Genomic DNA, 21,279 nt, shown 5'->3' on the forward strand with positions numbered 1-21,279 from the left:
GAGAAGGCAACCATATCACCAAGTGGCATTTTTGTAATTTACTTAAGGAATTATCTTGATTAAGTCGTATTTATATCCGTGTGATTTCTAGTCCTAAATTAGGAGAAATTTGTGTAATCTCATTTATCTTGTTATTTAAAAATAATAATAATAAATAAATAAACTGAGGAGCCCCTTGTCCTTTAATCCGTTCGTGCAAGCATCCAAGTCCTTTCCCTCCCTGCTGGTTGTTTCGGAACTATAATGTTGGCACAGGTGCTTTGGCTGAGATGCTCACCAGTTCCACCATTACCCTCTGCTTCCCCAACCTTACCGAAGCTTTCGACCTCCTATTTCTTAAAGCTTTATTCATCTCGTCCTGGTTAGCTCTCTTGCAGCTTGTTTATTCACTCTTCAGATACTGAATTTATCGTAACTTCTCATTTTGGTGGTTTTGGTGATTTTGATGGTCAGTTTTAAGGAGGAGCTTGAGCAAGGAAGAGCCGCTTATTGATGGGCTTCCCAAAGAGTATTACGATGATGTACGTGGATATTTGAATTTAACTACTCCCTAATTTGCATTTTCGGTTGATTGAGCTTCTACTTCTTCATCTATTTCTTCTTGTTTGCTATTTATTTGTTTTTTTTTTTTNTTTTTTTTTTTTTTTTTTTTTTTCCTTCTCTCTGGTGGTTTGGAAAAGGGTTAACACTTGACAGAGATGAAAATGATTGATTTTCCGAGTGACACATGCCTGTTATATAGAACCTGCTGAAGCTGAAACACTTTCGAACATAAATAAAAGACAATTTTAGGGGAAGTTTCCTGTTCTCCAAAATGTTTTGGAAAAACTTATTTATTTTTACACACCAAATCCTCACTCTAATTATTTCGTCATCTTCCTTTCTGGCTGACCAAAAACTTGCGACCATGGTTAAACGTCGTAAAAGAACTTGTGTTTCCTATTTACTAATTATACTGATGTGGCCCAAAATTCGTGATCATGAGAGCGAGGGAGGGGGGAAAAGAAAAGAGGAAGAACAATGAAGCAGGGGAAATGAGAGGGAAAGACAGCACGAATGAAAGTATAGGAAAATAAGTTGAAAGGTTATTTTACAAAGCTGATAGATGCAAATTTTGTTCGATCTCTTTAATGTTGAGGGTGGATAGATTTCTTCGAGGTAGTAGAAGCATAGTGGTAGCCACCAGAGAGAATCAATGCATTTTTCTTTTAACTGACCATCAGAAAGAAAATATATTGGTCAAAGAAATAGAGTGAGCATTTTGGTTCAAAGAAACTAATTATATATATTTATATTTCCTGAGCTATTGGTGAATGGGTCAGGAAAAAAGAAACAGGGGTGGCTACTAAATTGGATTAGGATTTCCTCGAAGAGAATCATCGTCAAAAAAGGGTTTGAGAACAAGGGGATACGATAGATGCGGGTGTATATCCCCCACAACATTTTCCATTATAAATGGCAAGCCAAGAGGCGAATTTGATGCATTTAGAGGCCCATGCCAAAGAGACCGCCCTCGATTATTGATCAATGCAACATTGGACCCGACAAAGTAAACCGTACTAAAATCTTACTCCCTTCCTCTTTAGTCAACTTTGCATCAGAAGACATGCTTCCCAACTGTGTTATAGAATTAGACAATGAATCATTTTTGAGTTTAAGTAGCTTGAAAATTGACTGTCAGCCAGTCTGCAAGTATAATGATGATGCCATTGCTGAAGACTCATTGTTTTGAAGGTCTAGTCTCTCTTTTTCAGACACCTGGTAATCTGAATGTTTCTGAAATTATTGTGCCAGTAGGAAAACAGGCTTTAGACAATGATTTTCTATCTGCATCACATTCCGGTTTGCACAATTTTTCTTCTATGATTAAGGCTAGTAGTGTACAATTCCGTGAAATTATTCCCTCTTTTCCAAAGGCGACCAGTCAGAAAAATTAATTGAAGTTGGAATCCCTCTTTGATATACTATAAACATTTTTTCTTGGAACACCAGGGTCTGGGAAATGGATCCAACGAAGGAGTCTGAAGATTTTTTGTGAAGCATTTGCCCCGATAGTGTTGACTCAAGATTTCAATTTGTCATCAGTAGCTCAAAAGATTGTAGAATCTTTATGTAAAATCTTTATGGGGTTCAAAAGGTATTAATTGGGTTCAGGTGGAATCCTTGGGATGTTTGGGAGGTTTGCTAGTTTTGTGGATTGAAAGCAAGGTGAGCTTGGAATNTTTTTTTTTTTTTTTTTTTTTTTTTTTTTTTTTTTTTTTTTGAAAAAGCAAAGAGGGTGGAAAGGTATCACATTTTGAGCTTTAGTCTTTTTCATTTTTTAATAATTTTTTTTTTTGTTTCTTGTTAAAAAAGAAAAAAAAAATAGTACATAGTGTTATAACATATATGATATTATGCATAGTTGTCTTTTATTGTAATATATAGGTTCAACGAGCTCAACAAGAGAAGATGAGTGTCACGAGCTTTCTTAATGGACATTCGTATGAATTCAGGATCACTAAATCACAAATTCTCTGCCTCTGAGACCCCTTATTTGGACGAAACCTTTATTAGAGTCCTTCGTGCGTAAAATCCTCCATCTGGTTCATCTAGTTCTCAAGTTTAACAATACTCTAATTAGTCGGAATGATTCTAAGGTTGCTAAGGGGATGAGCATCAATACTCAGAGACTTGGTTCCGATAATCAGCGACAAGATTTTTGTAGGAGATTGTATGTAACAACTGTCGTAAGTTTGGTCATATGAAACATGACTATCGTAAGTTCTTGAATAAGGGTCAAAGACCTCAAGTTGCTCACGTTGCCTCCACCAATGATATATCTGAGAGATCGGTTACTATTTCTTTTGATGGTTTTGCCAAATTCCAATTGCATCAGAAATAATATAATCGCATGCATCATTGAATCCTATTGCAACCCTTCCAATGTCTTCTTACATCCTCTATTAAACGGGTCATAGACTCCGGTGCCACGACCCATGTGACATACAATTCTAGCTTATTTCCTACTTCTTTGTCACATGCACCTTCTCTGGCTGTCACTTTCGCATATAAATCAACATCCTTTATTCTTGGATATGACGTCATTAATTCCACACCCTCTATCCCTTTAGCTTCTGTTTTACATTTGCTTCGACGCTTTTTAACTTGATTTCTTTTTGTGAACTCACTTGTGACCTTAATTGTTTTGTCTATTTTTTCTCTGGCTATTTCTTGTTTGGGGATCATATGACGAAGAAGATTATTGGTACAGGATATGAATTTGGAGGTCCATTCATTTTTTTATCACTAGAAACTGAATGTTCTCGCCTCCTCTGGCACTGCATCCTCGTTTGATGTTCATTAACGTTCTTTTTGTTACATTTTTTTCAGTGTGGGCTTTATAAAGCTTTTTGTAGTTACTTTATTGATGATGTTTTGGCTAAATAGAAGGCTTTCTTGTAACCTTATTTAACTTCGGAGTTGGCCTCCTCTTCTTTTGCATTTTTCGTTAATCGTGTTTTTTTTATTAAAAAAAGGAAAATGTTTAAAAAAATCAGATATTAACCTGTTCTACCATAGGAATGGCAAGCCCGACAAAGAGAGAAGACAAAGGAGTTACATCGAAGGCGTCAAGAGGAAGATGAAGAAGAGGAAAGAAAGGTAGAAGAATATCGTGAGATTGGGATGCGTCTGAAAGGATTTCCCGAAGAAGATGTCATAAAAGCTAGAAAACTGGTTTCAAGCTTTATTAGAGCTGTTGAAGAAGTTGAAGAGGTAATCAACTATTGTGTTAATGTATTGATATAACTCATTAGCTTAAACTTTTGGATTGATTGGTAATTTAACATGCTATCAAAGTAGAAGGTCCTGTGTTCGAACTTTTGTAATATAATTTCCTCTCGAGTAAGTATTGATTCCCATTTGTTAGGTCTTCTTTAAATTTTCAAGTCCACAAGTGAAAAGGAATAGTATTGATATTAGATTAAATTTACCATAACCCATTAGGTTAAGTTTTTAAGTTTTGGGTTGATTGATGTAACATTATGCTACTATTAATCATTAACTTGATCTTTCAAGAAGTAGGGTGTTGTCTTCGAATCAGCATGAAGTTTTCTTGTTCTTGCTTTTGGCGAAGTTTTTATGACAATACACTAAAAGATAGCTTAAGCAAACACAAACCATGAGTTCTCAACTAAACAAGTAGAGTTTGCTTACTAGAGCCTGCACAGTGACTTGGCTATGGTTTGCGAATGAAGGATATTTAGGGTTTTTTATTAGTATATTCTTCTTAGGTATGATTATAGTGTTCTATTCATGGGTAGTATTCATGGTGATTTTTCTTTGAATTTGTCTAATTTCGTACCATTTTTCACATAAAGCTTCTGACTATTAAATTATTGCAGAACTGGCTTATTGACTTTCTGATACTATATTTTATCAATTGGAATGCAGAAAATTGAGGAAGCTGCTGAGAAAGGGGAACTAACAGAGCTTGTTCTATTAGTCATATGGAATCGACTTGATTTAGCACGTCGTGATGTATATTAGTCTTCAAATTCCTTTAATTTTCATTCACTTTGTATATTTTGTAGGGAGCCTAGTTGTATGTGCTTACTTGTAATTGGCTCTTTCTTCAGGATGAAAAGGATGCAATTAGAAGTCTTGATTTGCTATATCGAAGGGTTGAGGTATGAACATGTTCAAAACTGTTTTAAATATGCCATATTGATTACGAGCTTAGAGAACACTCATTCAAATCCACACACGTACATGCAAGTTTTGCAATTTTAGGTCAAGGAAAAGGTTCTTAACTTGTCCCCAAGGATCATTCTTAAATTTATCTATCTATAGCAGTTGTAATAGGGTCTTGTGCTCATGATTTGCTGAAACATTTTTTTTTAATCTTTTAGGTGTTTTTATCACTCCGTCCATTTTTTTTACACAATCCATTTTAGATCCTGTCTTACCAGTGAAATGGTTTTTAGTTACAGGTTGTAACTTGCGGCACTTTTCTATTCAAGTCATCTCACTAATCTTTACACCAGCATTGCTTTTTTCTTTTCCTTCAATTTTATTCTGGAAAAAGCAAGAATGTGTATTCTCCTAGTAATTCATGTTCTAAGTTTCCTCAATATTTTAGACTGAAATTCTCAAACGAGAGGCTAGTCCTGCCATGAGACTTCTCAACGATCTTCTGAATATGTATGACAACTTCAACGATGAAGGATGGCTAAAAGACTGCAGAAAACGCATGATTGATACCTTCCCGCGGGAGGATCCATTTAGCATTCTCGTTCCAGCTGGATTCGACATCGACAAGGTATACTTGTGTAAATATGATAGCTCAATTGGTTTCCAACGAGATGTAGATGATAAAGTTTAAGGAATGTCTAAACTGAGTCGGCTTTTATTCCATTTTGTCTTAATGATTAGCATCAAGGGCAGTTACGGCCATCACTTGACGTTGAAGCTGATAATACACTGTTGAGAGTAGACTTCGTCAGAGAGGTTGATGAATTGCTACAAGAAGTCAGGGCGGATCAGAGTGAAGTGCAAAATGCAAATGCAGATGGTTTTGACGCGGAATCGGTGGCAAGTAGGTTGAAACATCAGGAGAAACAACGGACCGTAAGGTTGGTAGAAACGCTGCTAGAGTTGGCTATGAATTTAGAGTGGTAGGGTAGGCACAAGAATGAAATGGGCGTAGGATTTTAGTGGAAAAGAGAAGAATTTTAGGTTGCCCCAATATTCAAGTATCCACGTCCACGTTTGGTTTTTAAGAATGTTTCTAATAAACCTAGTCGAACTTTAACCATATCGTTGTCTTAAAATGAATTGATGTTGAAATAGGAACACAAAATTTAAATTTATTATTGAAACAACCTGGTTCTGGTGTAGATATTAATACAAGTAGCCCTGATTTGTGATGATTATTTTGAAGCAATAAGGCACGTGTATTTGAGAAGAGAAAATTAGCAGAGGATGATGGGTGGAAAGCCCTGACTCACTGGGCATTGTAATGAAATGAAATGAGAAAAAAAGAATATAAATGGCAAAAGTCCAAGCTACTCTAATTTAAAAAGAGAAAGAAAAGTGATTGTGATTAGAATACTCGTAATCGCTGGTGTTGGAAACAGAATTGTAGGTTGCAAGGGAGACCACTGAGCGTCGTACCAAAACCAAACAGCCAACACCATGCTTCCTCGAGTCTGCCTGTCTTCACCCTTACTGCTTATACCTTAGCCCCCCTCCTATTTTCTACATCAGTTTCTAACTTTTTTTTTGATCGGCTTCTCCGCTTTGCTTTGGCCTACGAACTGCCCAAATGCAAATCCCATTCTAATCTGTGGTGTGGACGCGGACCTCTCCGCGACTATCTACTATCTCCTCCCCCGTGGAGCTCGCGCTTTCATCTGTCACCGTCCGGTCTTCAAACCCAATCTCACGAACTTCTCTGTGACACTCCGCCGCCGCCTCCTCCTCCTCCTCTTCTTCTTCTTCTTCTTCTTCTTCTTCTTCTTCTTCCTCTTCCTCTTCCTCGTTGTTAGCCCTGTCTTCCTCCGATGATAGAGGAACGAGCCAACAAGAGCCATGCAAATGGCCGTTCACGCACACGAAATATTCGAGGCCTCCATCATGCGTCCCAAGCCGCCTAGCCGCGCTTTTGGGTACGAGTCGAGCGGATGTCATACTCCACACCCGAGCCCCACAATATGGGCATCTGGTCCTCTCTTCCAACCTCACTTGCCGTCTGATCAAGAATGCCCTAGTCTTCGATCTCATAAATCCCCGAAATACCCCTCTGTAGATCCCCAAATCATCCTCGTCGCTCCCGTTGGAATGCTCACAGGGATCGCTCACGTACAGCAAGTCTCCTCGACATTTCTTGGTGAGAAAGCTTCGGCCTGAGGTTTTGGAGAAGCGAGACTCGTGGACGAAATGTCCGGGCAGGGGCTGGGCGACCCTGAAATGGCGGCTGGACTGGCAGCCGCAGCAGAAGAACATTAGCTTGGCGAGCGCGTTCCATCCACCGCCGACTCGGGCATTGGGAGCCCCGGTGGTCAATGTGGCCACCATTCGGGGAGCTCGATTGAGACAGAGCTGGCGCCAGAGCAGTCTGTCGGCTATGGCTCGAAGTTTACAATTGAGGGAGGCGGTGATGCAAAGCGTCTGTAAGTCCCACTTGATTGTTTGAAATACGAGGAGAAGTATGCGCTCGTTGAGGATACCGGAGTCGTTGGAGTCGGAGCCCTGAGGCGACGGAGAGGGTCTGACCCTCCTGTTGCTGTTGGCGTTCATTTTTATTCAGTCTTGGGGGAAAAGAAAAATGTGGCCAATGCCAATTGCGAAAGACAAGAACCCACTCCAATATATGTCTGAAGTCTACTACGGGTATAGAACACTCAAATCAGACACGTGTCCCTTTGGTGATTGGTCACTTTATTATAGCCTGCGATCCTGAGGAAACGTGTGGGGAACCAATTGGAGGAGAGGACACGCGTGGGGATGTGATTGGTGGAATTGAGAAGAGAATCCAGAGGAAGCGTCAGCAGTTGAGGAGAGAAGACCACGTGTCCAATAAAAATATTATTGGGAAATAGGAAATCCATTTCCGCCTCTCNAAAAAAAATATCTGCAGATTTGCGGGTCCTTTTGTTTTATCAAAACGTTGAACACGAGTCCTTCCACTTCCACTACCACCAAAATCTATCCTTCCCCAAATAAGTTGGTTGGTGTTGTTCAAAGGCGTGGCACTCCTCTCCTCTCTCCACGTCCGCCCCTCCCATCATCATATTGCCTACTCAAATCTGAGCTCATGCCCTCCATGCTCATTCTCATGCCCAAATTCCCCTTTCACCTCCCTCTCTCTTCAAGTTTAAAACATTATTCGGTTGGGTTCCGGTAGGTTATACTGTTGCAAGGATTCCCATTTTCAATCCATTTCCAGACACGTGCCTGCTAGATCGACATGTGGCAGCATCTAGAAACTTTGATTGAGTGGAGTGGAGAGCCACGTGGAAGGCAAAATGGAGGGGACACATGGCATGGACCACATTACAAAATATGGTGGGGAATCTTGTCTGGAGCGTGAATATAAAGGGATGCAGATATTTTTCAGTTTTCAAAGGCGGTTGTTTTGAGGCGGTCAAATAGTTGTTTATTTTGAACCAACTCAAATCACTGTTTCTGTGTTTGCCACTGATCTCAGTTTTATACAAAACTCTAACCAGTCAACCAAATCTCTACTACTCTTTCTTGTTGCTTAGTTCAGTGGCAGCACAAGTCACAACAATGGTGGCAGCTTAGGATTTTCGAAACACTATTGGAGGGTCTCAAGTTAAGTTGGGGGAAAAAGACAAAGTTGTTAATCCTTTGTAAATTATTGGAGGAACGGGAAGACCCTATTGATAGTGGAGGACATTAAGGCATACACAGTGATGGAGACTAGTCTTTGAGCTCATCCATAACACCCATCTATCTCAAATATGGACGGATGGATTCAGCTTTTCTTTTTTCTTTTTTTTTCTGAAAAAAGAAATTTAGTCAAATGCATAGTTCCGCTCCTTTTAATTTCTTCTGGTCCATTTACAACCACCTCATAGGAACATCAATGCTACTTAACCAACAAGTTGGTTTATTTATTATAAATGGGTTTTTCATTGCGAAGAAGATAGGCGGTGAAAGGACAACAATAGTAATATGATATCATCAATGATGGATTAGTTAAGAGATGTGTTTGAGACGGATACCCACCAAAATTTTAAAATATACAAGTGTCGGGTTACCGAGGTTAGTTTAAAGTTTTTATTGATATAAATTTTCTGNTTTTTTTTTTTTTTTTTAATATTATATTAATTTTCTTTAAATGAATAAATATGGTATATATAAATATCAATAAACACATATCCTGCCAGAGAAGAAGAAGAACAGAAGAGGATACGCATAAGCAGAAGAAAAGAAAGAAGAAATGGGCGCTTCTCAATCAGTGTCTGAGAAGTCCATTCATGAATTTGTGGTGAAGGTAAGTTCTCGTAGTTTTGCCTTGTTTTTGAAATAGTTGGAAGTGGAAAGTGAAGGAATTGAGTTATTTGGCATGGTGAAGGATGCGAAAGGAGAAGATGTGGATCTAAGCATCTACCGGGGAAAGGTGGTTCTTGTGGTAAATGTTGCTTCCAAATGGTTGGTTTTCTTTTGCTCTGTACCTCGCTTCTCTTGGTTACTTGAATTCCAGGGATTCTTATTCCTGGAGAAATTTGAATGGTTTGGGCAGCGGTTACACAGATTCAAATTACACCCAGCTCACCGAACTTTACAGCAAATACAAGGAAAGAGGTATGTGCTTTTCTTTGCTTATAACAACATTAATTTGTGCAAGGATGGATTAATGAAGATTCCTTGTTTTAGTTTGGTCAATTAGCTTCTTTACTTCGCTAACTCTACCTGTGTGCTGATTTCCAGGGTTAGAGATCTTGGCCTTTCCATGTAATCAGTTTTTGAGTCAGGAACCTGGATCGAGCCAGGAGGCACAGGAATTTGCCTGTACAAGATTCAAAGCTGAGTATCCAATATTCCAGAAGGTAACCTATGCTTCTTAATTTGAAATCTATTTAGTTTTTTTCATCTTTGGAAAGCAAATTTTTAAAATTAATTAGAATTTCATGTCTACTAGAACTTTGAAGTTCCAATTTTATAATCTCAAAGTTGAGAGACCAAATTTCTTTTCCTGTCCAACTGTTTTTCATCGTGAGAGTTGACCTAGTATTAACTATTTTAACTAACTTGCTTCTTGGTGTCTCTACTCCTTTTCATGTCTGTCTGAAATGATTCTCAGAATGTGTAAACCTTTTCTGTTTATAGTTAAAGACAGAAAAGGTTAGATGTATGCTACTCATAATCCCACTAATCCATCCTCTATCTGGGTCAAGTAAACTCATTGGTGAGGTAACCAGCTCACATGCAGGAAGGTAAATTCCAGATATTTGAACTCAAGGACATACCTTATTCAAGTATGGTCATGGTTAATTCCAGATCTTGGATATTCTCTCATTCATTTCTTTTCGTTTTGGAGCCCTTAAAAGGTGAGTTATTAAGATTGACCTACTGGGTTTGCCTTGTGGCACCTTCCTCTTGAAAACCTTGTTCTCATAAGGAAAAAGATAAAAGATTCTCCTATTACTGCATTTCTTGAAGAGATTCTGTCCGTGCCACTTTCATTTATCAATGAAAGCTTGATGTTTCATTAGGAACAGAAAAAAACAAGAGGACTCAGTCTGTGTCTGTGGTGCAACCAGCTGAACTCCATGTAATATACCATGCTGCACTTTAAACTTATCAGTGCATGATGCTGCAGGGTTTCGTTGGTCACCTTCATCCAAATGAGAGAATTATTAAATCTTTAAACTATTAATTCTGAGTTTAAATCAACACATCTTTTGTTTTCAGGTAAGTGTGAATGGCCCTGATACGGCACCGGTTTATAAGTTCCTTAAAGCTAGTAAAACTGGATTTTTGGGGTCAAGAATAAAGTGGAATTTTACCAAGTTCTTAGTTGACAAAGAAGGTCGTGCCATCAAACGCTATGGCACAACCACTACTCCCCTGTCAATTGAGGTATTTTCTCAATAGCTGTTCAACATCTATACCAATCTGTTTATCAGTGGAAATGAGGCTGTTGCATGTGTGTGATGCAGGCTGATATCAAGGAAGCACTGGGAGAGAACTAAGTGAGCGTGGATGAAGAGACATTATTAAGCATGAAATCGTAGAATCTTAATCTTTGTTTGGGTTGACTTTATTTATATGTTGAAACTCATTATGTATGGATTATGTGGGTTATTTATGATCGATCCAGTTCGTCACATGCCATTTTTAGGTAAGCTGATAGACCCCAAATCTATTTATTTTATCAACAAGGGTACAACCAAGGAGAGAAATTCCTCTCCCAATCTCTCTCTCAAAAACAGGCTCGAAACATTCCTTAAAGCTCCTCCCCTTTCACTTCATAACTACTTACCATCACTCTGCTCAAACGTTTGCCTTACATGATTTCTCTCATACACCTTCCTATCAAGGTCTCCCCTGGCATCGTTTTTTAAACGGTATTCTCAGGCAAATTGGGGGAATTTGGACCACCGGACTGTTGTACCCAATTGCCTTCTTTAGTTGGGAGACATGGAACACAGGAAGCGATAAGCTTAGGTCCAACGCATTTGAGCACTTTAAAGGGTCCAACAAATTTAGGTGTCAGCTTCATTTTGATTTGGCGCAATAAGTTTCCCTGTTCACAATACCCATGTAACCCTCCTGGTGGGACATTGCATAGCAAAGCAACATACGTAAGTTATCATACCTCGATTGACAAACTCAGTTTGGTTATCGGTTTGTCACAGAGTGATAGCTCGTGGTCCATTTCAATTGAGTGCCCAAGCATTTAACCAAATCCTCTCAGAACAATCTTATGAAAGTTGGATTACGATTCACAACAATGCTGCGAGGAATCCCATGCAAACCCAATCCATACATATATAAAAATTGAAATAGTAGACTGGATTAGAAAGGCTTCTCTGTCGTGGTCTAGAAGTAGTATTTACAATTTGGTTTGAATGCAATGTTAGATTAATTTGATTGTATTGTTGGCAGGTGGCCATCAAAATCAAACTGCAACTCAGATGGCCATCAATTTGAATCTTGAATATAATGATGCATAAGGGCAGTGTGTAACACTTAAGTTAGGTTAGTGTCGGGTTTGGTCCCGTCGTCCATCTTCAATATATATTCTGATAAAAGGCAATGCCCCAATTATTGCCTCGCTACTATTTCTATCTTTTTAAATAGTACAATGGTGTCACATATCATACTATACTTGACTTTCTATCACTTCACCACCCAATCATAAATCTTTGAAGTTTTAATAAAATGTTTGGCAAAATTTTTAAAAATGCTTAACAAACGACCATTAACTATATCTTGTGAGATTTTTTTTTCCCAAAATGGAATGATGCTACGGACAAACAAAACTATCATTTTTCAGTGTTACCCAGGTATCTTTACTTTCAAGTGAGGTGATTAACAAGCCGTAGGTACTTAATAAAGCAGAAGCATTAACCGAGAGAGAACTGTTTCATACAGGAAGCTCCATGGTTGATTAAATGGTTCAGCATAATCCTTCAACAAAATCCATGGGCATCACGAATAGACCCTTGTTCTCCAGCAGCTGAGCAGCAGCTAACGGGTCAACTTCCAGCAATTTTCCTACCATCTCTTCAAGTGGCTCGCCCTGCATCTCTTGATGGCTCATGTAATGGCCATATCCCTACCAAAAGCAATAATAAAGGAGCTTCTATTTTCCATCCCCAAATTTCTAAGTATGGAAATAATAGTAGAAAGCCGTACATGAGTATTGCATGAACTTTCCAAAAGAAAGTAGTGAAATGCTAAAATCAAACATGTGATGATACCTCAACGAATAGGAAAGGCTCAGAAGAGGATTCTCCGCCTATTTTACTCTGACTCAAGTCCTGCGCAGCCACATAGATGCCTCAGTTTTATCTACACCCTTAAAATCATTTTAAAGCAACTTCACCCGTAACAACATTATGTACGTTAAGATCTTTCGAAGTATTGGCAGGTCGCCTGCTTATTGAAACAATTAGTCATTATGACTATGGGCCCTTATTGCTCAAGAACATGCCCAAGGTTTTGCTACTAGCTTACTATATTTCTTTACAAGTCTCCAATATTTTGGATCAATGCTTATACAATTTGAGATATTCAGCATCGTATGGGCTCGATGAGCCAAATTCTTATCTACATTACCAGCATATGGATATCTCTCTCACACGCCAACATCCCTTCAAACCTGAGCAGAGGCTAATGTACAGTGAAAATAATCTGAATAACAAATGTAAAAAGAGAGAAGAAAAAAATTAAAAGAACTTGTGTCGTTCAGACTATGCCTACATCCACATGCAAAGATGACAAGAATGTTTCCACTAATGTTCCAAAAGATGAGATTACAAAAGAGCNTCTTTGTTTGGGTTGACTTTATTTATATGTTGAAACTCATTATGTATGGATTATGTGGGTTATTTATGATCGATCCAGTTCGTCACATGCCATTTTTAGGTAAGCTGATAGACCCCAAATCTATTTATTTTATCAACAAGGGTACAACCAAGGAGAGAAATTCCTCTCCCAATCTCTCTCTCAAAAACAGGCTCGAAACATTCCTTAAAGCTCCTCCCCTTTCACTTCATAACTACTTACCATCACTCTGCTCAAACGTTTGCCTTACATGATTTCTCTCATACACCTTCCTATCAAGGTCTCCCCTGGCATCGTTTTTTAAACGGTATTCTCAGGCAAATTGGGGGAATTTGGACCACCGGACTGTTGTACCCAATTGCCTTCTTTAGTTGGGAGACATGGAACACAGGAAGCGATAAGCTTAGGTCCAACGCATTTGAGCACTTTAAAGGGTCCAACAAATTTAGGTGTCAGCTTCATTTTGATTTGGCGCAATAAGTTTCCCTGTTCACAATACCCATGTAACCCTCCTGGTGGGACATTGCATAGCAAAGCAACATACGTAAGTTATCATACCTCGATTGACAAACTCAGTTTGGTTATCGGTTTGTCACAGAGTGATAGCTCGTGGTCCATTTCAATTGAGTGCCCAAGCATTTAACCAAATCCTCTCAGAACAATCTTATGAAAGTTGGATTACGATTCACAACAATGCTGCGAGGAATCCCATGCAAACCCAATCCATACATATATAAAAATTGAAATAGTAGACTGGATTAGAAAGGCTTCTCTGTCGTGGTCTAGAAGTAGTATTTACAATTTGGTTTGAATGCAATGTTAGATTAATTTGATTGTATTGTTGGCAGGTGGCCATCAAAATCAAACTGCAACTCAGATGGCCATCAATTTGAATCTTGAATATAATGATGCATAAGGGCAGTGTGTAACACTTAAGTTAGGTTAGTGTCGGGTTTGGTCCCGTCGTCCATCTTCAATATATATTCTGATAAAAGGCAATGCCCCAATTATTGCCTCGCTACTATTTCTATCTTTTTAAATAGTACAATGGTGTCACATATCATACTATACTTGACTTTCTATCACTTCACCACCCAATCATAAATCTTTGAAGTTTTAATAAAATGTTTGGCAAAATTTTTAAAAATGCTTAACAAACGACCATTAACTATATCTTGTGAGATTTTTTTTTCCCAAAATGGAATGATGCTACGGACAAACAAAACTATCATTTTTCAGTGTTACCCAGGTATCTTTACTTTCAAGTGAGGTGATTAACAAGCCGTAGGTACTTAATAAAGCAGAAGCATTAACCGAGAGAGAACTGTTTCATACAGGAAGCTCCATGGTTGATTAAATGGTTCAGCATAATCCTTCAACAAAATCCATGGGCATCACGAATAGACCCTTGTTCTCCAGCAGCTGAGCAGCAGCTAACGGGTCAACTTCCAGCAATTTTCCTACCATCTCTTCAAGTGGCTCGCCCTGCATCTCTTGATGGCTCATGTAATGGCCATATCCCTACCAAAAGCAATAATAAAGGAGCTTCTATTTTCCATCCCCAAATTTCTAAGTATGGAAATAATAGTAGAAAGCCGTACATGAGTATTGCATGAACTTTCCAAAAGAAAGTAGTGAAATGCTAAAATCAAACATGTGATGATACCTCAACGAATAGGAAAGGCTCAGAAGAGGATTCTCCGCCTATTTTACTCTGACTCAAGTCCTGCGCAGCCACATAGATGCCTCAGTTTTATCTACACCCTTAAAATCATTTTAAAGCAACTTCACCCGTAACAACATTATGTACGTTAAGATCTTTCGAAGTATTGGCAGGTCGCCTGCTTATTGAAACAATTAGTCATTATGACTATGGGCCCTTATTGCTCAAGAACATGCCCAAGGTTTTGCTACTAGCTTACTATATTTCTTTACAAGTCTCCAATATTTTGGATCAATGCTTATACAATTTGAGATATTCAGCATCGTATGGGCTCGATGAGCCAAATTCTTATCTACATTACCAGCATATGGATATCTCTCTCACACGCCAACATCCCTTCAAACCTGAGCAGAGGCTAATGTACAGTGAAAATAATCTGAATAACAAATGTAAAAAGAGAGAAGAAAAAAATTAAAAGAACTTGTGTCGTTCAGACTATGCCTACATCCACATGCAAAGATGACAAGAATGTTTCCACTAATGTTCCAAAAGATGAGATTACAAAAGAGCACACTCAACTCACCAAGTACCTCATACACCCAAATATTTAAAACCCACCAAAATTAATTTCTTTATCAAATATTTTAACTAAAAGAGAATGATTGAAAACTCTCTCAAAATCTCGTGTGTTTAAGACTAAGAAGGAAATGAGCTATGTATAGATTGACGGAAAGCCGTCGAAGGCATTTTTCCCAAGTGTGGGAATCAATTGACGGCACAACACCAGCAGTGGTTAGGAAGACCCATGAAGCCCACAAGCTACAAGCACATATGGATCAAAACTGTAAAGTACCCTATAAAGAAACGTACAAAACAGAGCAAGGGCGAAGATGCCTACCTTTATTTGAAGCTGTAAGTACTTGATGTGGTCAATGACATCATCTAGAGCAGATGCTTGATTTCCCTTGCGAAACCAAAATTAAAATGGATTTAAAGAAGATATTTATCCTATGCTGCAGGTAAAGAAATGGAAAGTTCAAAAGATAATGCATTCAAGTACGTTTATAGTTTTATCCTCAATAAAATTCAGGAAATTTATGACAGCAGAATGGCTCAAGCACGCTTACTCAATGCATTATTATAATGATAAACGGTATCAAGTCAATCTAGTGCTTAGAAGATTTTATAAAAGTTCATGCCTCTCTGTGGCATAATGACACACGAGTTTACCTTTGAAGCCAGAGGCAGTAGTGCCTGCAATGCTTCGAGTCTTTCAGCTATCCTTATCCTGCGTTGCTGAAATGAGAAGGCATGTTAAACAAGTTAAATTTGGCCCCAACAGATAACATCCAATCTTGCTAGTTCTTAGTTAAAAGTAAACATGCAGATTATTAAATATAAAATATGGAATCACCACTAATTTTTGTCTTCACTTTGGATGACAAAATAACCTAATTTGAGTATATTTCACAATTCAAACTAATGCCACCACATTTCTGCTCTTTTGTAAAGCATAGTAATAGATTTTATTTATTTAATTTCTTATTTTTGCAAGTGGTAAGGTGCTTCGCTTACACGGTCAGTTGAATAGCCTCGTCTACTTGATGAACTGGTACGTGGCTTGGATAGACAACCTGACATGTTGTCCTGATCCGAAAGTCACATATTAGGATTACATGAAAAGATCCAGAAAGTGGTGTACTTTAGTAATAAATGTTGATTCAGCAATAAATATGGCTAATATACATTGTTCCCAAAACTGAGAGCAGAGAATATGCCTATATCCTTATATTTACAAGATCTAGATTGCCTAAAGCACAGTAACGACCATAACTATTTCACATATGTTAGGCTTGGTATAGATTCGCTTTACCTTGCGTGAATCAGTAGGTTTTGAAGTGTATGAACCTGCGGGATGATTGTATGAAATTTCTCCATGAATCTCAGAGACTCCATCAATAGTTTGAATGGAACTGACAGGAACAACTGCTATCATATCTTTGGTAGATTCCTTTCTAGGAAAGTTTGAAGTTTCAGCAATAAACTCAACAAAGGTCGGAGACGTTTTTGCAGTTTGAGTCCACTCAATTATGTGGGGGAAGTTAGTTTGGTTTAGATTCCTATCAGCAGGCGAAACATGGTGGTGGTTTGTACAATCTCCAGGTACTTGGGAAACAATGTTGACATTCGCACCAAAATTCAGAGAGAGCATTTGTACAGAGCCATTGCAGCCATTTTGTCCTTCCATTTTTCCTGCATTGCAACTTTTTAAACCTTAATAGTTCAAAAGGAATCAGTCCTCAAACTGAAACACTTAACGATAGGAACTAAAAAAATGACTGGCTATTCTTAGCATTGCTACAACTTATGAGGAAGCTAAAATTTGCTTAGAATAAGCTAGGGCTGCTCCAAAGCGTCAAATCACCCCAAAAATCAAATACGAACCTTGAAGAAAGAATCGGCCGAAGTCACCGTTGTTAGAACAATTGAGAGGGAACTAGTACTCGATTACAGATTTCTTGAGAGTAACTCTAAGTCACCTACCAAATAACTCCTTAAAAAAAAAATCAGAAACATAAATCGAAAATTCCTAGAACATCTCTCCCGGGGCATCCAATATATCGATTTACCTGAGCATACCCAAGGGACATTTGAAAACCCAACGCCTACTAGCACATGAAATGGGCATTTCCCCATATTTTCCATTTGTTTTTGAAAATACGATGTTAAAAAGTACTAGCTATGTTTTGTAAACAACAAATTGTCAAAACAGGAAAAGCATTCCTGGGTTTTCATGAAGAAAAAGGGCAGGACCAATAAATAAGTAAAAGAAGCTACTGGGAAACGAAAAGCACCACTAAACAGCAATAAGGGAGCATAGAAGCCTTAAGAAAATAGAAGATCGAGAGGAAAAACAGACAGAATACCAATACATGTATGGCGAAGGATGTTAAACACTGTTATATGGAAAAATAAGTAAGTAAAAAAAGAAAAAAACAGTGCCCAGAGGGAAAAACATAATGATAGTAAAGAAAGAACGACAGGTTCTAAGTAACAGATCTTCATCTGGAACTGAAGCGAAACAAAATTAAACAAAGCATCAGGACTTTATTTTGTCAAATGTCTCGATAGGGAAAACGGAGAACATAAACAGAGAGAGAAAAAAAATGCTAGTCTGATTGAAGCACGACAAAGCTGGGGGAAATATGCTGTCGGAGCGGCAAGCCATTGTAAATGTAAAGTCAAGCTACATATGACTAAGTTCCAATCGAACTTCATCATCGATGTTTTTTTTATTGTAAAACAAGACGTGTACCTCTAGTACCTGCTAGAATGCTAACGTTACGTACTGAGAAAAATGTTGATGTTTTGAAGCTATGGAGAACGGAAAAAAGGAAGGAAGCTCACTGATAAAAATGGTGAAACCAGGAGGACGAAGGGAAAGACGAGCGGAAAATCGGAGCAGCAGAGACGGAGAGTGTAGGGAGCGACGGTAATGGTTGTACCTGTACGCGCCAGCTGCAGTATTTTCTCATACCAAGCACCCCACTTCTTTATTTGTTTATTTATTATACGTAATTTTCTTTTTCGTCCTTTTATTCTTTATATTATCATTTATATCCACCTATTTTCTCCATTTACTTATCAGGCGTACCACATACTTGAAATTGTACAAATTTCCCCTCCCGCCTCCTTTGTCTGTCTGTGCTTGAAACCCTACATTTTGCAATTCCCCCGCCATCATGAAGCTTGTCAGGTATTCTCTTCTTTTTTCTTACTCTGAGCTTCTTTTTTCTCGAACTACTCGTTGTTTGATGTATTTAGTGGTCGTTTTATGTTTAGAAACTTGGTTTTGATGAATTCACAGGTTTTTGATGAAGCTCAACAATGAGACAGTTTCAATCGAGCTGAAAAATGGAACCGTTGTCCATGGCACCATCACAGGTTTCCATCTCTCTTTCACTCACTAACTCGCACTGCATAAAAACTTCATTAATCTTGTTAAACCCTTAAACCCTAGATTTACGAACTTACCGGCAGAGGTTTTTTAAACTTTAACTTCCATTCTGTTTTCATCTTTGTACGCCACTATATTGGAAGTTGTAGAATATCTCAGTGCAAAGTGATAATTGGAATTTGGATTCTTTTGTCAATTTAGAGTGGTTCATGATATACCACAAGCCTTCTGGCTCTTGATAACCTTGGAATACGTAGATGTTTCTCGGCGACATTGCTACAAACTGGGGGTGACAACCCAACTTGGGAACTTTATTTTAGCTTCTCTTGGGGTGTTGAGGCTTCTGTAAGTAAGAGTAAGAGACTGCACAAACATCCTGTCTATCCTGGGGAGATTCATAACTTATTTAACCAAAGGACTTTTCAGCTTTAGCAGGTTTTGGATAGTTCAATGAAAGTGGTTTTAGTGGAGATACAATTGGATGAATCAATGGATCCTACTACTTTGTCTTGGCCAGCTTCTAATTGAACCCTATTGATCTTTTCTGCAAAGGCAATCCAACTACCAATTTCTCTATTTAAAAGAGCCAACAAGCACTCCACAATTATCCTCCAATGTAACCTTTGGTTTAGGTTTCATAGCAAATTCTTGTGGTTCCACCCCATATGCCAACCATCACCTCTCACCGTGACCATTTAAGGAGGGCACTATTTCTCTACTTATAGAAGAGCCAAACCCCAAGACCCAATGGAAGGGAAGTCCAACTCCATTTCGATCAAGTATCTTATATCCCCCCTCCCCACACCCCAAAAAAAAAAAAATGTTGGTGATTATGGTGAGATTGCATTTTGTTGTGGACACCTCCTATCCAGCTTCCACTTAATGTATTTTTCTATGTGCTGTTGGTTCTGAAACTAATTATTGTTGTCTTTTCTTACAACTGTTTTTATGGAAGAGTTCTACTCAATGTCATAGTTTTAGTTGGTCACACCTTCTGTTGTAGGATTTCACTTGAAACTATAAATCAATATATACAATATGCTTGAATAACCTACCTTGCAGTGCACTATGACTTGGCCTAATTGAATAAGGGTCATGTAAATAACAAATGACTTGGAGAGAATGGATTCAAGCCATGTTGGTTACCTACTTAGGATTTATTATCCTATGACTTACCTTGGCAACAGAATATAGTAGGGTCAGTCAGTTGTCGCAAGTTGGATCTGAAATGAATAGATATGAAAAAAAATGAAAAATAAAAACCTATCTTGCACTTGCAGCTTGTGAAATTTGTTTGGCCTAATACGTTGAAGCATCTAAATTACGCTCTACGTTCCTGTTTTCTATAATTTATTTCTAAAACATGCTCAGATGAGTATTATTATTATTTTTTTTAAAAAAAAGAACAATGACGGCATGAACTTGATGTAGAAGCTCTTACTCTTTTTACTTAAAACCAAGCATTGGTCAAGGTTAGAAGTCATTGACGGGCTGATTTTCTTGTATCACTTAGGTGTGGATATCAGCATGAATACACATTTGAAGGCTGTAAAGCTTACTCTAAAGGGGAAAAATCCAGTTACCATGGATCATTTAAGTGTGAGGGGAAACAACATCAGATATTATATTCTACCTGACAGCTTGAATCTTGAGACTTTACTTGTTGAAGAGACACCCAGGGTCAAGCCCAAGAAACCAACTGCAGGTATGCGCTGTCTTTGCATTTTGCCTGTACTTTATGGTGTTTTCTGATAGTCAAATTGTTTATACTGAATCGTATGCCACCCAGTGTCAAATATGTTGCTTATGTATTTCCCCATTCTTTTGCAACTATAGGGAAGCCTTTGGGGCGTGGACGAGGACGAGGCCGTGGTCGTGGTCGTGGTCGTGGACGCTAGATTTGTTGCAGTTTCAAATTTTGATCTCCGTAGTGTAAACACTTGTATCTTAGGGAAAGTTTGTGAATTTAATGACGTGAAGATGTGGTATAGCAATTCACTGTCCGATCTCACATGTTTATTACAATGCTATTCAGTTGTTTTTTCTGTGATCGATGTAGCTTTGCTATGTGGCTGGGATCTGCCCCTGTTAATGATTTACTCTAATATCATCAACAATGATCAAACTCTTGTATGTCTTCAAATTAATATTTCGTTTCTTTACTCAACTCTGAAAGATGTAGTCATTAAGTACTTGAGTTGGTTATGATGAATATGAACTTGTTTCGTAGGGTTGCTGAAGACACTATTTTGGCAAGTAATGATGGTAAGACTCTTGGTGGCGTTTTCTTCTACCTTGAAATAAAAGTCGAGAGTTCTCTAGAGTTTAGAGCTCTTTCTTCCTCCAACTGCGTTCTTTTCATTAACTCGGACAAGCAAATCACCGTGGGGTGGTAGAGGCTCTGTAGTCTGAAGCTTATCAGGTTCTTGAATTTGCCTTTTCAAGGACGTGATGGAAATTATAAGGAAGTACGCAAACATCTGGTCCAGATTCAATTGAAAGAGAACTCAGTTTATGGTTCTTGTGAAATGGATTTGCAAATGTTACGTTTATCCTTGTTTCATTACGGTTCTTAGTGTGATAAAGTTCTAAAAGTAACGGTGTTTTTTTTTTTTTTTTTTTTTCCTTCAAG

The 21,279-nt window shown here is 38.2% G+C and overlaps 6 protein-coding genes and 1 long non-coding RNA gene across 7 annotated transcripts in view; 4 read left to right on the forward strand and 3 right to left on the reverse strand.

Moving 5' to 3' along the window:
• Nucleotides 1-172: 172 nt before the first annotated feature.
• On the forward strand, nucleotides 173-5,909 carry LOC111795705 (protein PALE CRESS, chloroplastic). The gene is made up of 7 exons (XM_023678265.1): nucleotides 173-361; nucleotides 454-521; nucleotides 3,562-3,756; nucleotides 4,435-4,521; nucleotides 4,620-4,670; nucleotides 5,123-5,302; nucleotides 5,416-5,909. Exons 1-7 carry the CDS (start codon nucleotides 244-246, stop codon nucleotides 5,659-5,661), a joined length of 945 nt encoding a protein of 314 aa, XP_023534033.1. The 5' UTR covers nucleotides 173-243; the 3' UTR covers nucleotides 5,662-5,909.
• A 61-nt stretch (nucleotides 5,910-5,970) lies between these two features.
• Nucleotides 5,971-7,557, reverse strand: LOC111795703 (EID1-like F-box protein 3). Its single transcript, XM_023678263.1, has one exon. The coding sequence runs from the start codon at nucleotides 7,279-7,281 to the stop codon at nucleotides 6,322-6,324; it is 960 nt and encodes a 319-aa protein (XP_023534031.1). The 5' UTR covers nucleotides 7,282-7,557; the 3' UTR covers nucleotides 5,971-6,321.
• Nucleotides 7,558-8,897: 1,340 nt separating this feature from the next.
• Nucleotides 8,898-10,859, forward strand: LOC111795673 (probable glutathione peroxidase 5). Its single transcript, XM_023678223.1, has 6 exons — nucleotides 8,898-9,004; nucleotides 9,086-9,162; nucleotides 9,254-9,315; nucleotides 9,442-9,560; nucleotides 10,426-10,593; nucleotides 10,674-10,859. The coding sequence occupies exons 1-6, from the start codon at nucleotides 8,951-8,953 to the stop codon at nucleotides 10,704-10,706; spliced, it is 513 nt and encodes a 170-aa protein (XP_023533991.1). The 5' UTR covers nucleotides 8,898-8,950; the 3' UTR covers nucleotides 10,707-10,859.
• Nucleotides 10,860-11,938: 1,079 nt separating this feature from the next.
• Nucleotides 11,939-12,996, reverse strand: LOC111795675. The gene is made up of 2 exons (XR_002815232.1): nucleotides 12,441-12,996; nucleotides 11,939-12,295 (listed from the first exon to the last, which is right to left on the reverse strand). It is a non-coding gene; the product is annotated as an uncharacterized LOC111795675 (long non-coding RNA).
• A 1,194-nt stretch (nucleotides 12,997-14,190) lies between these two features.
• On the reverse strand, nucleotides 14,191-18,062 carry LOC111795672 (transcription factor bHLH69-like). Its single transcript, XM_023678222.1, has 7 exons — nucleotides 18,006-18,062; nucleotides 16,563-16,942; nucleotides 16,265-16,336; nucleotides 15,920-15,985; nucleotides 15,588-15,653; nucleotides 14,693-14,752; nucleotides 14,191-14,547 (listed from the first exon to the last, which is right to left on the reverse strand). Exons 2-7 carry the CDS (start codon nucleotides 16,935-16,937, stop codon nucleotides 14,389-14,391), a joined length of 798 nt encoding a protein of 265 aa, XP_023533990.1. The 5' UTR covers nucleotides 16,938-16,942; nucleotides 18,006-18,062; the 3' UTR covers nucleotides 14,191-14,388.
• Nucleotides 18,063-18,310: 248 nt separating this feature from the next.
• Nucleotides 18,311-20,814, forward strand: LOC111795674 (small nuclear ribonucleoprotein SmD1b). Its single transcript, XM_023678224.1, has 4 exons — nucleotides 18,311-18,446; nucleotides 18,558-18,634; nucleotides 20,161-20,352; nucleotides 20,484-20,814. Exons 1-4 carry the CDS (start codon nucleotides 18,433-18,435, stop codon nucleotides 20,543-20,545), a joined length of 345 nt encoding a protein of 114 aa, XP_023533992.1. The 5' UTR covers nucleotides 18,311-18,432; the 3' UTR covers nucleotides 20,546-20,814.
• The window catches only part of LOC111795671 (basic helix-loop-helix protein A), a 6,264-nt gene continuing 5,669 nt past the window's right edge, over nucleotides 20,685-21,279 (forward strand). Inside the window, exons 1-2 of the mRNA XM_023678220.1 lie at nucleotides 20,685-20,777; nucleotides 20,878-20,912. The gene's annotated coding sequence lies outside the window, so the exon portion shown is untranslated. The remainder of the gene's footprint in view (nucleotides 20,778-20,877; nucleotides 20,913-21,279) is intronic.

Source organism: Cucurbita pepo, chromosome LG05, assembly GCF_002806865.2.
Source record: "Cucurbita pepo subsp. pepo cultivar mu-cu-16 chromosome LG05, ASM280686v2, whole genome shotgun sequence".
Classification (NCBI taxonomy): domain Eukaryota; kingdom Viridiplantae; phylum Streptophyta; class Magnoliopsida; order Cucurbitales; family Cucurbitaceae; genus Cucurbita; species Cucurbita pepo.